Source organism: Protobothrops mucrosquamatus, unplaced genomic scaffold (assembly GCF_001527695.2).
Source record: "Protobothrops mucrosquamatus isolate PMUCROS unplaced genomic scaffold, P.Mucros_1.0 scaffold_311, whole genome shotgun sequence".
Lineage (NCBI taxonomy): Eukaryota > Metazoa > Chordata > Lepidosauria > Squamata > Viperidae > Protobothrops > Protobothrops mucrosquamatus.
The window spans coordinates 1,032,827-1,046,450 of record NW_015386387.1 but is presented as its reverse complement, the minus strand read 5'-3'; the positions used below and the strand labels follow the sequence as shown (position 1 = coordinate 1,046,450).

At 39.0% G+C, this 13,624-nt stretch overlaps 1 protein-coding gene across 1 annotated transcript in view; it reads right to left on the bottom strand.

The window, feature by feature from the left end:
- Nucleotides 1-1,365: 1,365 nt before the first annotated feature.
- The window catches only part of HDAC4 (histone deacetylase 4), a 111,876-nt gene continuing 99,617 nt past the window's right edge, over nucleotides 1,366-13,624 (bottom strand). The window contains exons 10-12 of the mRNA XM_015832185.1: nucleotides 5,163-5,260; nucleotides 2,529-2,647; nucleotides 1,366-1,706 (exon numbers count right to left, since the gene is read on the bottom strand). Of these exons, the coding sequence (XP_015687671.1) occupies nucleotides 1,564-1,706; nucleotides 2,529-2,647; nucleotides 5,163-5,260 (360 nt within the window). The 3' untranslated portion in view covers nucleotides 1,366-1,563. The remainder of the gene's footprint in view (nucleotides 1,707-2,528; nucleotides 2,648-5,162; nucleotides 5,261-13,624) is intronic.

Below are 13,624 nucleotides of genomic sequence, written 5' to 3'. Positions count from 1 at the left end.
CCCATAGGCCGGATGCGTCATCTGAAGCCATGCCCACCCCATTGCCGGCAATGGCAAAACCAGCCCAATATGTTGCGCAACGTCATGTGACGTCGCGAGTTTGACATGTCTGCCCTACTGCCTATTATTTTCTTGCCATCTTCTCTCTTCAGTGGACCTACAGTTTCCTTGACTTTTTTCTTGTTATTAATATGTCGGAAGAAACTTTTTTTATTGTCCTTGATTTCTGTTGCAAGTCTTTGTTCGTTCTGAGCCTTTGCTTTCCTGACTTCATCTTTGCATGTTCTGGCTGTCTGCCGATAATCGGCCTTAGTTATGTGCCCCTCTTTCCATTTTTTGTATTTGTCCTTTTTGTTTTTCAGTTTACCAGAGAGATCTTTGTGCAACCACGCTGGTTTCTTCTTGAATTTCTTGTTTTTCTTTTTCAGTGGTATTGTGCTGATATGGGCTTTTATGATCACATTTTTCAGAGTCTCCCATGCTTCTTGGGTTGTTTTCCCCTTTAGGATTTTCATCCATGAGATCTTTCCTAGGTTCTCTCTGAGTTTGTTAAAGTCAGCTCTTTTGAAGTTTAAGACACTGGTTGGATTGTTTTCTATTGCTAGTGTTTGCATTATATTAAATTCCAGTATAACGTGGTCACTTTCATCCAAGGTTCCGGAATTTCAAATCCCTCTATCACTTCTTTTCTATTAGTAAGGATTAAGTCCAGTATAGCTTTATGTCTAGTTCTGTCCTCCACCATTTGGGTGACAAAGTTGTCAGCTAGGTTGGTTAGGAATCTGTTTGACCTCCTGGTCACTGCAGAGTTTGTCTCCCAGTTGATAATCTGGATAGTTGAAATCTCCTATTACTACTGTGGTATGCTTCCTACATACATTTGTTAACTGGTTGGCAGAGTCCATCTCTTTCTTCTGATTGGTTGGGTGGCCTGTAGTATACCCCTAGGGCAATGTCACTTTTTTTCTCTTTTATATTGACCCATATACATTCTGGAAAGATTTTATCTTTGATCATGTGCATTTCTGTAGATATGTATTGTTCTCTTATATATAGTGCAACTCCCCATCCTCTTTTTGTAGACCTGTTTCTTTTGAACAATTTGTATCCATCCTCCAGTCCATTCCATTCATGGGTTTTGTCCCACCAGGTTTCTGTAATGCCAACTATGTCATACCCTCCCTCATGTACTCTTGCTTCTAGTTCGTCCTGTTTGTTCCCCAAGCTTTGAGCATTTGTATATAAGCATTTAAGACTTTTATGCCTGCCTGTGGGTATGTTTCTTGCATGTCCTGATTGTTGTTTGAGTTTTTCTTTTTTCTCATTACTGCCTACCTCATTGTTGGATTTGTTTTCTTGGGATTTGTGATTGTTTTGGGTTCTAAAGATTCTAAGATTGGTCACCCCTCTCCCTCAATTTTAGTTTAAAGCCCTCCTGATGAGTTGGACCAGTCTTTTTCTGAGTACATTTTCCCCTGTTTTTGTGAGGTGCAGCCCATCACTATAGTAGTGGGCTTATGGGATTTGTGCCAGTCAATGAATAAAAGAGCATAAATTGCATTTTTACTTTACCTCATTTCCTAGTAAAGCAGAAACACATGCTTCAGATGCATCACAAATGGCTGTCAGATCGTGACCACCTTCAAGAGCCAGAATGATTCGTCCTTCAGCCAGCCCCATAAGCTGTTTGGTGAGGTATCCAAAGCCTGGGAAAAAGCAAAAAAGAATAAGGTGCATATAAGCATTATTAATAAATAATTATTAATTCATCTCAAAAGTCAGAAATATTTCAAATCATTTCTCCATTTTCAAACCTATCCCCATGATGATCATATGTAATCTGCTTCAAATTGACTAGAATGCAGATGTAATCAATTTATTTTCTGAACCTATATGAAAATCAGAGTGCCTCTATATATTAAAAATATTTTTAAAACATCTGCAATTTACAGCTCAGAATTTCTAGTCTTGTGTATATTAAGGAAGAACATCACAAAATGTATGCACTAAAATAATGCATATTTGGAAAAAAAGGCAAATAAAAAATGATATGAACTCTGTTTCCTATCAGTCTACAACCACAAACAGATATAAAATAGTAAAGGAGGAACATTTGGAAAAATGAGAAACTGAGCACTATTGAAAATTGTTTGCTCTATCATAATCATGAAATTCTGTAAGTAAGTAGCCTGAGATATTTGATAAATTTGTGGCATGCATGATAAAGTAAGCTTTTATGAGTTATATCCAATATGCCAATTCTGTCCTATCTGTGACTTTCTAATCTGTGGGTCAGGCATAGGAAAGACTGCCCACAAAAATCACTTTTCTTCACTTCACTTAAAAAAAGAGCTGCTAGTTCCAATTGTGGTTGCAAAATAAGTACTACCAGTACCATTTTTGTCTTTCCTGATGTCATTCCATAAAGAGTGAAATGAGAAAGTGATTGCTAAATTTGAAACTGAAAGATCTTAAATATAAACATCCAAACACATATATGTGAAATTTAAAACCCTGAAAGAACTTACATTTTGCTGATAGATTATATCCCCCAAGGGGTGCAGGATGACCTTCTACTGCATCAAAACCTGATGACACCAGTACAACATCTGGAGCAAACTCATGAGCAATAGGCATTACTATTGTTCTGCATCATGAATAGCCAATCCCAAAAGGAAAAAAAAAGCAGAAAACAGATTACTGTACTGTACTCACCAAGATACTGAATAATTCGATTTTCTTCTTCAATGGCATTTTCAATACAAATAAGAACCAAACAAAGAATGAGAAAAGGACTAGAGAAGATGCTAAAGCTACTGTAGCTTATACTTTTGAAGTTTACCATTTTCCTCTATAGCTACAGAAAAAAGTATACATTGAAATACAAATTTATGAATAGTTGTACAGAAAACTATAAAGTAGAAAGACATAACTATATCGCACATTGTATGGTTCACATACAATGCTAACCAGATACAACTAACTTTTACTACTGACTGAAATAAATGGCGCTTAAGAAATTAAACTGTACAACTGAGTGTCAATTATTTCATTTTCATAATATTATTATCAAGATTAAAATGCGTGCTTCATCTGCATACATTTGATTAGGATATATGATTAATAAATGAAATTGTGCATTGAATACCAGGATACAGGGCCTAAAAGTAAGTATTACTGGTGAATTCAAGGATGTGGAGCACTGTTGTCATTTCTGTGATGGACAAAGTACACAGTTTGCTGTTGTTGATTGCATTTGAGTTTTGGAAATGCTCTGGCTGCAAACAACTAGATAACTATCCTAGACTTTGTGGTGGATTTTTATTCTTAGTATTATATAAGCCTATTCTGGACAACTTTGGGATGTTTTCCCATCTCAAAATTGTAGGGAACTCTATGGCCAATTTTTACCAACAGTATTTAAAAGATCTTTGAGGGGGGCACAAAAAGATATTTAGGCATAGCTGTCTAGCCTAATTTAAATGTTTTGCTTTAGAATATAATGAATTCTGTGAAAAAGAGAATAAATATACTAGTTTTTAATTCCTCATTGCAGCTTCTTTCCTGTGCTCATCAAATGAATGAACTTCTATAATAGAGTGACTTCCAATCTACGTACATTTGAACTTCACTTATGATTGGTAGTTTAATAACCGTTCAAAGTTGCAATGGCCTCAGAAGAAGTATGTTATCTTCCAGCTGCTGTAAAATGTAATGCTATTTCCCCCTCCCCCCAAGGACACATGATCTTGATTTGAGTGCTTGGCATGTGATTGCCATTTGCAATCTCCTTTGCTGGCTTCCCCAAAAAATCAATTGGGGAAAGGTTGCAAGCCACCTGCTGTGAGGACTCCCTTTTGTCTTCAAGGGCTGACTGAAAGAGTTGACTACAGAGGGGTACTAATAATCCAAGTTCCATTCCTGCAGCCCACTGGAGCAATTCTCTTCATTGCACAGAGGGGAGGTGAACTTGGCAGGCAGCTCTTTCGCTCTGTCTGCTTAACAATCTCTCAGAGGTTGCTGGGGGTGCTAGTGTTGTGGTCACTGAGCAAAGCTATCAAGTGAATGTCTTGCTTTGTTCAGTGACTGAGATTCCAATCCCAATTGTGGTTATAAGTTGAGGACTACCTATATGTGTCCCATGACATTTAGAATTGAAGAGGTATAGGGGATATATGCACAATAATTGGACATTTTTGAATTGAGGAACTTTTGAACTCTTTGACAAAAAACAAACTGCCCATCTCACTATATTAAGTGTAGGCTTTTTGGGAAAATAAATCTCTATGTTAAAAACATCTGGATTGTGCGGTTTATCTGACTCATGGAACTGTTTGTTTAGAATTACTGCTAATTTTTTAAATTATGGCATATGTTTTCTTTTAGGCCAGTGTTTCTTAAAAGTGCAGTCCCAGGACTCCTGGAAGGTCCCTTCCAGGGATCTTGAAATTAAAATTATTTGCCAGCCTTTGCTAAAAATAATACAATATTAAAGCCCCATCAAACAATAATGAGAAACAGTAGCAGTAGCAAATGCATCAATTTTAATTTTTTAAAACAATAAACATCAATAAATATAATCCATATAAACAAAAGCTCTTTTGGGATCCTCCATAATTTTTAAAAGTGGGAAGGGGTCCTCCGAAAAAAAAGTTTAAGAAACATTTAAGTTTCTTAAGTTCTAGGCTGTACTGTGTATTACATTTTCCCTTGGAATTTATCAGAAATGGACTATAAGAGAATTTTACTATGAACAGTAATTCCAGCAATTATTTTCCTTAATCTGATTTTGTAAATAAAGGCTGTCCCAGTACCCTGGCTTTATTAAAATGGGGAGTAATGAGACTTACTCATCAAAAACTACAAGAGAAAACATCATATAAGGAATATATATTGAAAATAACCACTAAAAACATAAATAGCGTGAAAAATATCATATGAGAAATATGTCATAAATGAAAAAATTATAGAGATAATTTTATACTAGATTTCATACATTAAAACTTGCATTCCCTTTATGTAATGTATTTAATTTTTTACAAGCCTAAGGCTTATGCTTAACATAAGCCTTAGGCTTGTAAATCTGAATAGTGTGGTTTGTTAACATACAGATACTCCTAATGACCCACCAATCTAAGAAAAAATTGTAAATTAAGAATTACCTGAAAGCAGTCAAATATTCTGAGTCTCCTATTGGTGGATTAAGACCACCAGTAAATGCTATATTTACATTAAAACCAACACCCAATCCTATGCCAACCTAAGAAATAGAAAATGAAAAAAAATGAAACAGGTTATGTATCTAGAAATAGTAACATCTATAAGATTATTTGCTTAGCAACACTTCAAATCATTTAATAGCTCTTATACAATTTAATATGAGAAAATACAAACCGATGTAGAAATTTTGAATTGTCCCTCCTTCACTATTATGATAGTGCGATTGGAATGTAAAGGTACAAACAATCTTAACTTTTAAATAAATTCACAACAGTATCCTATTCATGACACTATCTGTTGTGTAAGCCTGTGTGAGTTCCTAGTCATTGGCTTGAACAGGATTGCTCCATGCAATCTCTTCCAACCCGTGGACCTCTTGGTCCAACATGGAGTAATTGAAAAGGATAAAATGGAATAGAGATATCTAGAATGCTGCTGGTAGATGAGCAAACTTTACCAAGCACAGGTAAGAGCTGCTATTAAAGCCTACCATGTGACAATTTGGGTAGTGAAGTCTAAATACTGTATTTTCTACACTAAATGTGTCTGCAGATAATCACCCATTGATCCTCTTTTAGGTGAACTTTTTCCTCTTGGGAAAGAGTATAGAGGTCTACCTGCAGGGCCAGTTAATCATTCTGACTTTCTGGAAATTCCTCCTTACTTCCTGGTTGGACCTCTGTGTGACAAGCTTCCAGCTTCCTTTTCTGCCCTCAGTTGCTATGGAGAATAAATCGATGCAATTGTCCCTATGAGACCGCTTCAAATATTGGAAGACTGTTATCAGGTCTCCCCTAAGCCCTCTTTTTTGGTTAGACAAAACATACCTAGTTCCCTTAACACAGACATGTCAAACACAAGGCCTGGGGGCCGGATGCGGCCGTGAAGTGGTTTCATCTGGCCCGCGAAGCCATCCTGGAAACAGCGAGGGAATGGTCCCCGCTGCCTTGGCCCTGGCCCACAAGGCCGTCTGGAAACAGCGAGGAACCAGCCCCTGCTGCCTCGGCCCCACCCCCTGGGTGCATGCTGGGGAGGTGTCACCCTTTATGAGGAATGAAGAAATGCACCATTGCCTGGAAGTGGCCAGCAAATGGTCCTCGCCTACTTCACATATCCGAGTTGATGGGCTCTGCCCTGGTCCCACCCCTTTCTGCCAGAGACCCTCAGATCTGTCCCACTCCTGCCCAGGCCCCCACAGGCCCCCTTGATGCGAATGATGTAGAGTTGGCCACGCCCACCCAATAGGCCGTACCCACACGGCCCCCCGAGGACAACTGCAATGCTGATGCGGCCCTCAATGAAATTGAGTTTGACACCCCTGCCTTAACAGTTCATCATACAATTTAGCCTCCAGATCCCTTATCAGCTTTGTTGTTCTTCTCTGCACAAATTCTAGGGCCTCAACATCTTTTTTTTTGTATCATGGTAACCAGAACTCGATACAGTATTCCAAATGTGGCCTACTAGTGTAATATAGAGAGATACTATCACTTCCTGTGATCTTGATGTTATCCTTTGATGTACTTAGAACAGTGGCTTTGGGGGCAGTTTTTTGGCTTTTTGAAGATTGGAACCACATCAGCTCTTTTCCAGTCCTCTGGCAGTTCCCCCATGCTCCAGGAGCTATGAGAGATTTCATTTGTGGTTCTAAGATCATCTCTTCCAGTTCCTCAGTACTCTGAGATGTAAACCATCTGATCCAGGAGATTTGAACTTGTTCAAATAGATAGATATTCTGATTCCAATCCTTGCCTATTTTGACCTGCATTCCTGTTCTATCTTCCACAATGCTGCTTTTGATGGGCTTGACTGTTTTTCTTTTTGTGAAGACAGATGCAAAGAAGGAATTAAGCAGTTCTGTTTCTCCTTGCTGCACATCATATTCTTGCCACCTTCCTCCACTACAGGTAGTCCTTGACTTACAACCATTCATTTAGTGACTGTTTGAAGTTACAATGGCACTGAAAAAAGTGACATAATTATTTTTCACATGACTGTTGCAGCATCCCCATGGTCACGTAATCAAAATTCAGATGCCTGGCAACTGATTCATATTTATGACAGTTGCAGTGTCCTGAGGTCATATGATCACCTTTTGTACCTTCTGACCGCCAAGAATGGGGAAGCAGATTCATTTAACAACCATGTTATTAACTGAACAATTACAGTGATTCACTTAACAACTGTGGCAACAAAGGTCGTAAAATGGAGCAAAATTCACTTAACAAATGTCTTGCTTTTCAAGAGAAATTTGTGGTTCAGTTGAGGTTGTAAGTCAAACACTATCTGTAGTGAACAGATCATTTCCTTGAATTTTTAATTGCTCCTTATATACTGAAAGGAACCTTTTTGGTTATTTTTTGCTTTTGTTGCCAGTCCTTAGTTCATTCTGAACCTTCATGACTCTATCCTTGCAGATTTGAGCTATTTGCTGGTATTCTATTCTAATTATATACCCCCCTTTCCATTTTTTTATACTTGTCCTTTTTATCCCTCAATTAGTCAGAAGCTCTTTGTGCAACCATGCTCGTCTTATCCGGTGTCTTGTTTTTTCTTTCTCTGTGGTATTCTTTTTCCCCCCCTTTATTATCTTGTTTCTCCCTCTAGATTCATAGAATCTTTCCTAATCTTTTAATTTGATGAAGTCAGCTCTGTTAAAGTCTAGAACACCAGTCTAACTTTCTTTAATTACCTGTGCCTGCATTCTGATGAATTCTAGAATGACATGGTCACTCCCCCCAAAATTTCTACAACTTCCACTCCCTAAGCCATTTCATCCCTAGACCCACTATGGGGTCGCAGCCTATTTGGAACTGGGCCATGCGAATAGCGCCCCAAAGACTTCTCTTCTCTCTTGTGTGAGGGGAGCTATGCACTCACTCACAGAGGCTGGCTGTGCAGGACACCCAATCCAGTTTTGGAGTGTCGGGCAGCCTCGGTGAGTGAGTGCATAGCTCCCCTCACCTAAAAGGCTTCTCTTCTCTAGACTAAAAGGTTTTGCAAACGAAATTAAGGCTTCAGGGGAACGATCTTGTGTTGCTTCAGGCCTTTAGTCTCTTTGCAAAAGCTTTTGGTACGGAGAAGCCTGAAGGAACCTGAGTACTATAGGCTTCTCTTCTGTCTTGCATGGAGCTGTGTGAATGTGTGCACATGTCTGCGCACCAACTCACTGCTCACAAAGCCTGATTCCCCTCTCCCCCCCAGCTGGGCCACCAAACCGCAAAGGTTGGGGACCATTGCTCTAGTTCTCTCCTCAAACTTTTGGATGGTAAAGTTGACAATTAGACATGTCTGGAACTTGTTCAATCTCCCACTTGATGCAGAATTTGTCTTCCAGTTGATATCAGGATAATTAAAAGTCTCCCATTACTACAGTGGTGTATTTCCTGCATACCTAAGCTAACTGATTTGTAACAAGTTCATCTATTTCCTTTGCTTGGTTGGGTAGCCTGTAGTACACAAACAGTAATCATATTTTCCCCTAGTATTCACCCAAATATTTTCACCCTTGGTATCATGCAGCTGTAGGAATTCTTTACATACAATGCAACTTCTCCTTTTCTTTTCTTGAGTTTTTTTCTTCTGAACAAATTATATCCTTCTAGTAATATACCCCAATCACAGTTTCTATCCCACTGAGTTTCACTAATAGCAACAATCTAACCACCCTCATATACCAGAACTTTAAGTTCTCCCTGTTTATTCGTCATACTTTGAGCATTAGTGTGCAGACATGAGCCCTTTATGGCTGACCCGGCATTTACGTGTTGCATTTCCTGTTTTATATTCAGGTGCCCTTTCTCCTTTTTGGTCTGATTTGTTGTCTTGTGGCTTATGCTTTGGGTTTGGTCCTAAAAATTGGCCTCCAGGTTTAGTTTAAAGCCTTTTGGATGAGCCGACCCAGATGATTCTAAACCCATTCTTCCCAATCCTTGTGAGATATCTTGTCAGAATCCCATCATGTAGATGTTGTAATGTAAATCATAATGTAAATCATGATCCAGAAATCCAAAATTCTTTCAATGGTACCATCCCTTGTTTGAGTCATCAATCACCACCACACCTTTTTCTCTTTGGGGAACCCAGGGGATTCCTCTTCTTTGTGACAGTCTGTGTTACTTTTCTTCCTGTGACTGGAAAAAATTGATGAAGACTCTCTGTGGTCCGCAATATCATTGACTATGTTACCCTTCTGGAATGGCCTACGAGGCACTGTGTTGTCCTGGTTCACTTCCTTCCTCTGTAGCTGTTATCAGTTGAAGTTGATAGGAAGTGAGAGGTCTGGTCCTTGCCCCCACTTTGTGTGGTCACACAGGGTTCAGTACTTTCTCTACTTCTGTTTAACATCTACAGGTAGCTACCGAATGAAATCAGTCATCAGCATGAAGTGAGATATAATCAGTATGCTGATGATATCTAGTTGTATGTCTCAGTCCCTGCCATGACCTCCTTCTCACAGTGCGTGGAAGCTGTTAAGGGTTAAACAGGGAACAACATACTGAACCCTGGGATGACAGAATGGCTCTGAATTTGGAGTTCTTTGGTCCATGAAGAATTGCCAATTTTTATCTTGAATGAAGTTGCACTGCCCCAGATGGACCCAGTGCATAATCTGAGGTTCTCCTAGACTTGCTCAAGGTGTAGATTGCAGTTGTGGCCAGGACGGCCTCTACACAACTGTGGACTGTGTGTCAGTTATGCCCTTTCCTAGACCAACAAGCCCTGCTCACAGTGACCCATCCCCTAGACTATTGCAATATGCTCTACATGGGGCTGCACTTGAAAAGTATCCAAAAATTTCAATTAGTACAAAATGTCATGGACCACATGATTTTGTATAAGTCTAGATTTGCACATATCAGATGTATTGTACGCGGTCCAATTCAATTGATGATTGTCACCTTTGAAGCCCTACATAGTTTGGGGCCAAGTTATCTGAACAGTCTTTTCCCAGTTATTATCTAGCCAAATCACCAGAATTGGGAGGCAGAGAATGTTATGAGTCGCCTCTATTAAGGAGGTCCATCTAATGGGACGAAGAAGGGTCTTCTCCATGGTATCACCTTCTCTATGGAACATCATTCCTGTGGAGTTAAGATTGGGCTCCCACCTTGATACTCTTTCAAAAGCTCCTGAAATGTTTGCCAGCGGGCCTGGGGACCCCAGGGTGATACAGAGCCCATTGAGTGGTTGGTTTGATTGTTGTTGCCAGAGGTTGCGAGAGTTTATTGTATTTTGTATTTGAAGTTTTAGTTCAAAGCCACCTGGAGTCACCGTGGATATGTTAGGTGGCTTTTCTTACTAAAAATTATAAAGAAATAAAACCCTAAGCATGATTTAAGAAGATAACATGATTTTAGTTTTTAAAAAATGTAAGTTGTTTGTAATATAGCAATTAGAATATTCTTTTCATGTAGTAGTTTTAAAACAGAAGTGTCAAAAATGCTGGAGCCAAAGAGCCACATTCCAAAAAGTACGTAGGACCAGAATATTGTGGGTGGGTGCCATGACAAAAACTAAACTAAGATCTGAAGGATACTTACTTATTGAGGCTTTTAAATTCTTTCACTTTACCTTTTCTGTTTTATTCATTGTATTTTTGAATAATTATTTTAAAATAATATTTTAATACAAGGGTTCTCAAAATCTGCAATATTGCAGCCCTTTATAATATTAAATGAATTAACATTAAACAAAACAAGTCACAAAATTTATTGTGATTGATGGATGATTTTGACAGATAATCTAACGTTTTGACAAATAGATCTAGCTATTTACTTAAATTTAACTCTGGGCTGTGTTGTTTCACTTGTCAGGCACAAAAGACCAGGTCCACATAGGAAGGTTCAATTTAACAGTCATTTCATGGCTGGATTGTCGTAATGTGCTCTACATGGGACTACCTTTGAAGAGCATTCAGAAGATACAGCTGGTGCAGAGTGCAGGCAGTTTTTGGGGCCTGAAGAATGGCCCATGTTTCCAGGTACAATTCATAGCAAGGGTCCAAACTACTTGAAGCTGTGGAACTTGTTGCCCGAGTATTCTGGTTGGTGGGGTCCAGGAGAACGGCACAACTTGCCCCCCAGAGTATGGTTGGCTCCAGCCCTCCTGACCTTCCGTAAGACCTTGCTCTGCCAAATTAGCTTGGGGTTGTGACAATAAAGGTGGCTGATCAATTAACTGATCAATATCCCACCTCCTCCCATCCTGCTCCCGCCCTCTCCATCTTTAATTGGGCCATACTGCTTATGTATTAATTTATTTATGTTTTTAGTTGATACTATTTTTATCTTTTATGATTGTAAGCTACCCAGAGTTACCCTGAGGTAAGATGGGTGGCCAATAAATTTTATAAATAAATAAATAACTGGTGTCTTGCTAAATGTTTATGAGCAGGAATCTTCTCATCTAATACAGTAATAGCACTTAGATCTATATACTTTTACAGCCCTCTCTAAGTGGTTTACAGAGTCAGCATATTGCCCCCAACAATCTGGGTCCTCATTTTACTGACCTCAGAAGGATGGAAGGCTGAGTCAACCTTGAGCCATTGACTAATGGTCATTACCTGATAACAGTTAGATAAGGGTCAACAGCAATCAAGGGGAGTTGGACTTAGTTTGTGGCTACACTGTGATTCTAGGCTGATATCTTTTTTCACCCCTCCCCCTGGCTCTGCCATTCCTTCTCCCACATTTGAGTAAGCCATTGAAGCAAATTTGGAGAATGACTTCCCTCTAAATTGTCCATGACTTCAAGAGGCCACAACACACGTTTTTATACTCATATTACCAATAGTCCTTGGCTCAGGACTATAATGGAGCCTGCTCATTACAATTGTAAATTGTGGTGGTCATTAAGCAAGTTGCACATATGATCACTTTGCTCAACTAGTGGCTCTCCCAGATTCAGTTGCTAAGCGACTGCACAGATTATTAAACAGAGGGAAAGAGCTGCCTTCTGAAAGAGGCAAGCTGCTCTCCTCCATATCTAGAAGGGAATTCCTGCACTGGACCAGAGAAGCTTGGATCCCTGAAGATTCTTCTTTTCTCCAGCCCAGCACGCCAGTTCTCCTCCCCTTTGTGTGTGGCCTTTCTAGCCTTTAAAAACATTGCATTTGCTAGCTTTCTGTCTAGAAAGTCAGCAAATGTCACCTTTCTGAAGGTGAGAAGGGCTGGACAAAAGCCTTTTCCCCTTTAAGAAAGATCATGTTTGCTACGTGATCTCTCTGAAAGGAAAGAAATGCTTTTTCCAGCCAGCATACTTGAGAGCAACAAGCTGCAGAGTGAAATCCATGTGACAGGCAGCCCTTCTGCTCTCAAAGAGACTGGGTAAAAAAGGTCCATCCCAAAATAAGTTCCAATGGATCTTTTTCAGCCAGCCCCTAGAAACCAGAAAGAGTCCTGTGATAGTGATTTTGCAACCTTTCCTGCTGACTTCCTTGTTGACTTTCTGAGAAAGCCTGCAGGGAAGATTGGAAGAATGCAAATAACAATCATATGAATATGGAGCTTGGCAACCTGTTCTAAGTGCAAATGGGTTTTCAAAAGTCCAGATCACTATTACATGGCCTCATAGTGGGTGACCTTTGGAACTTTGAATCCGGGTCATAAGTATCTCCTAGGTAAATGTCTGCAAAATTCTAATATTATTTCCCCCAAAAAAGCAAACAATCAGGGCTACGTAGCAAGAAAAAGACTGTTCAAATTGTATTTCTAGTTAATCACCAAATTTATTTGAAAATATTTAAATTTAATTTAAAGAAGTTTTCTATATATTGCAATACAGTTAGTTATCCTGGTATGAGAGCAGCGTAATATTAAATAACAGTTTATATAATTGACAACAGATGAAGTTGTGTCAAGCCAAAAGTCCCTCTTAATCCAACACAATTGCTAATCAGGGACATCTGGGAAATTTACAAAGCAGGAATGATCTCTAGGATCTAAGATTCTAGGCTTTTAATTACAGAGAAAATAGATATCCATTCAAACTGGTACTTAGAATTTGTTAACAAAAATCCATATATGGGCCAATAAGGACAATAAATTGTAAGGCTGAACTTTTCATTAACTGTTGTGCAATTAAGCATATAAATTAAGTGCTGTTTTTTTTTTTTAAAAAAAAAACTCTTGACTTTCTTCACAATTATTTCAACGGATGACGCCACACCACAGTTTCCTTGAAAGTGAGACGATATCTTTCCTATACAGTTGCAAGAAAAAGTATGTGAACCCCTTGGGATAACACAGAGTTTTGCATGAATTGGTCATAAAATGTGCTCTGAACGTCATCTAAGTCACAACAATAGAAAAACACAGTCTGCTGAAAATAATAATGCACAAACATTACATGTTGCCATGGTTTAATTGAACATAACATGTAAACATTCACAGAGCAGGGA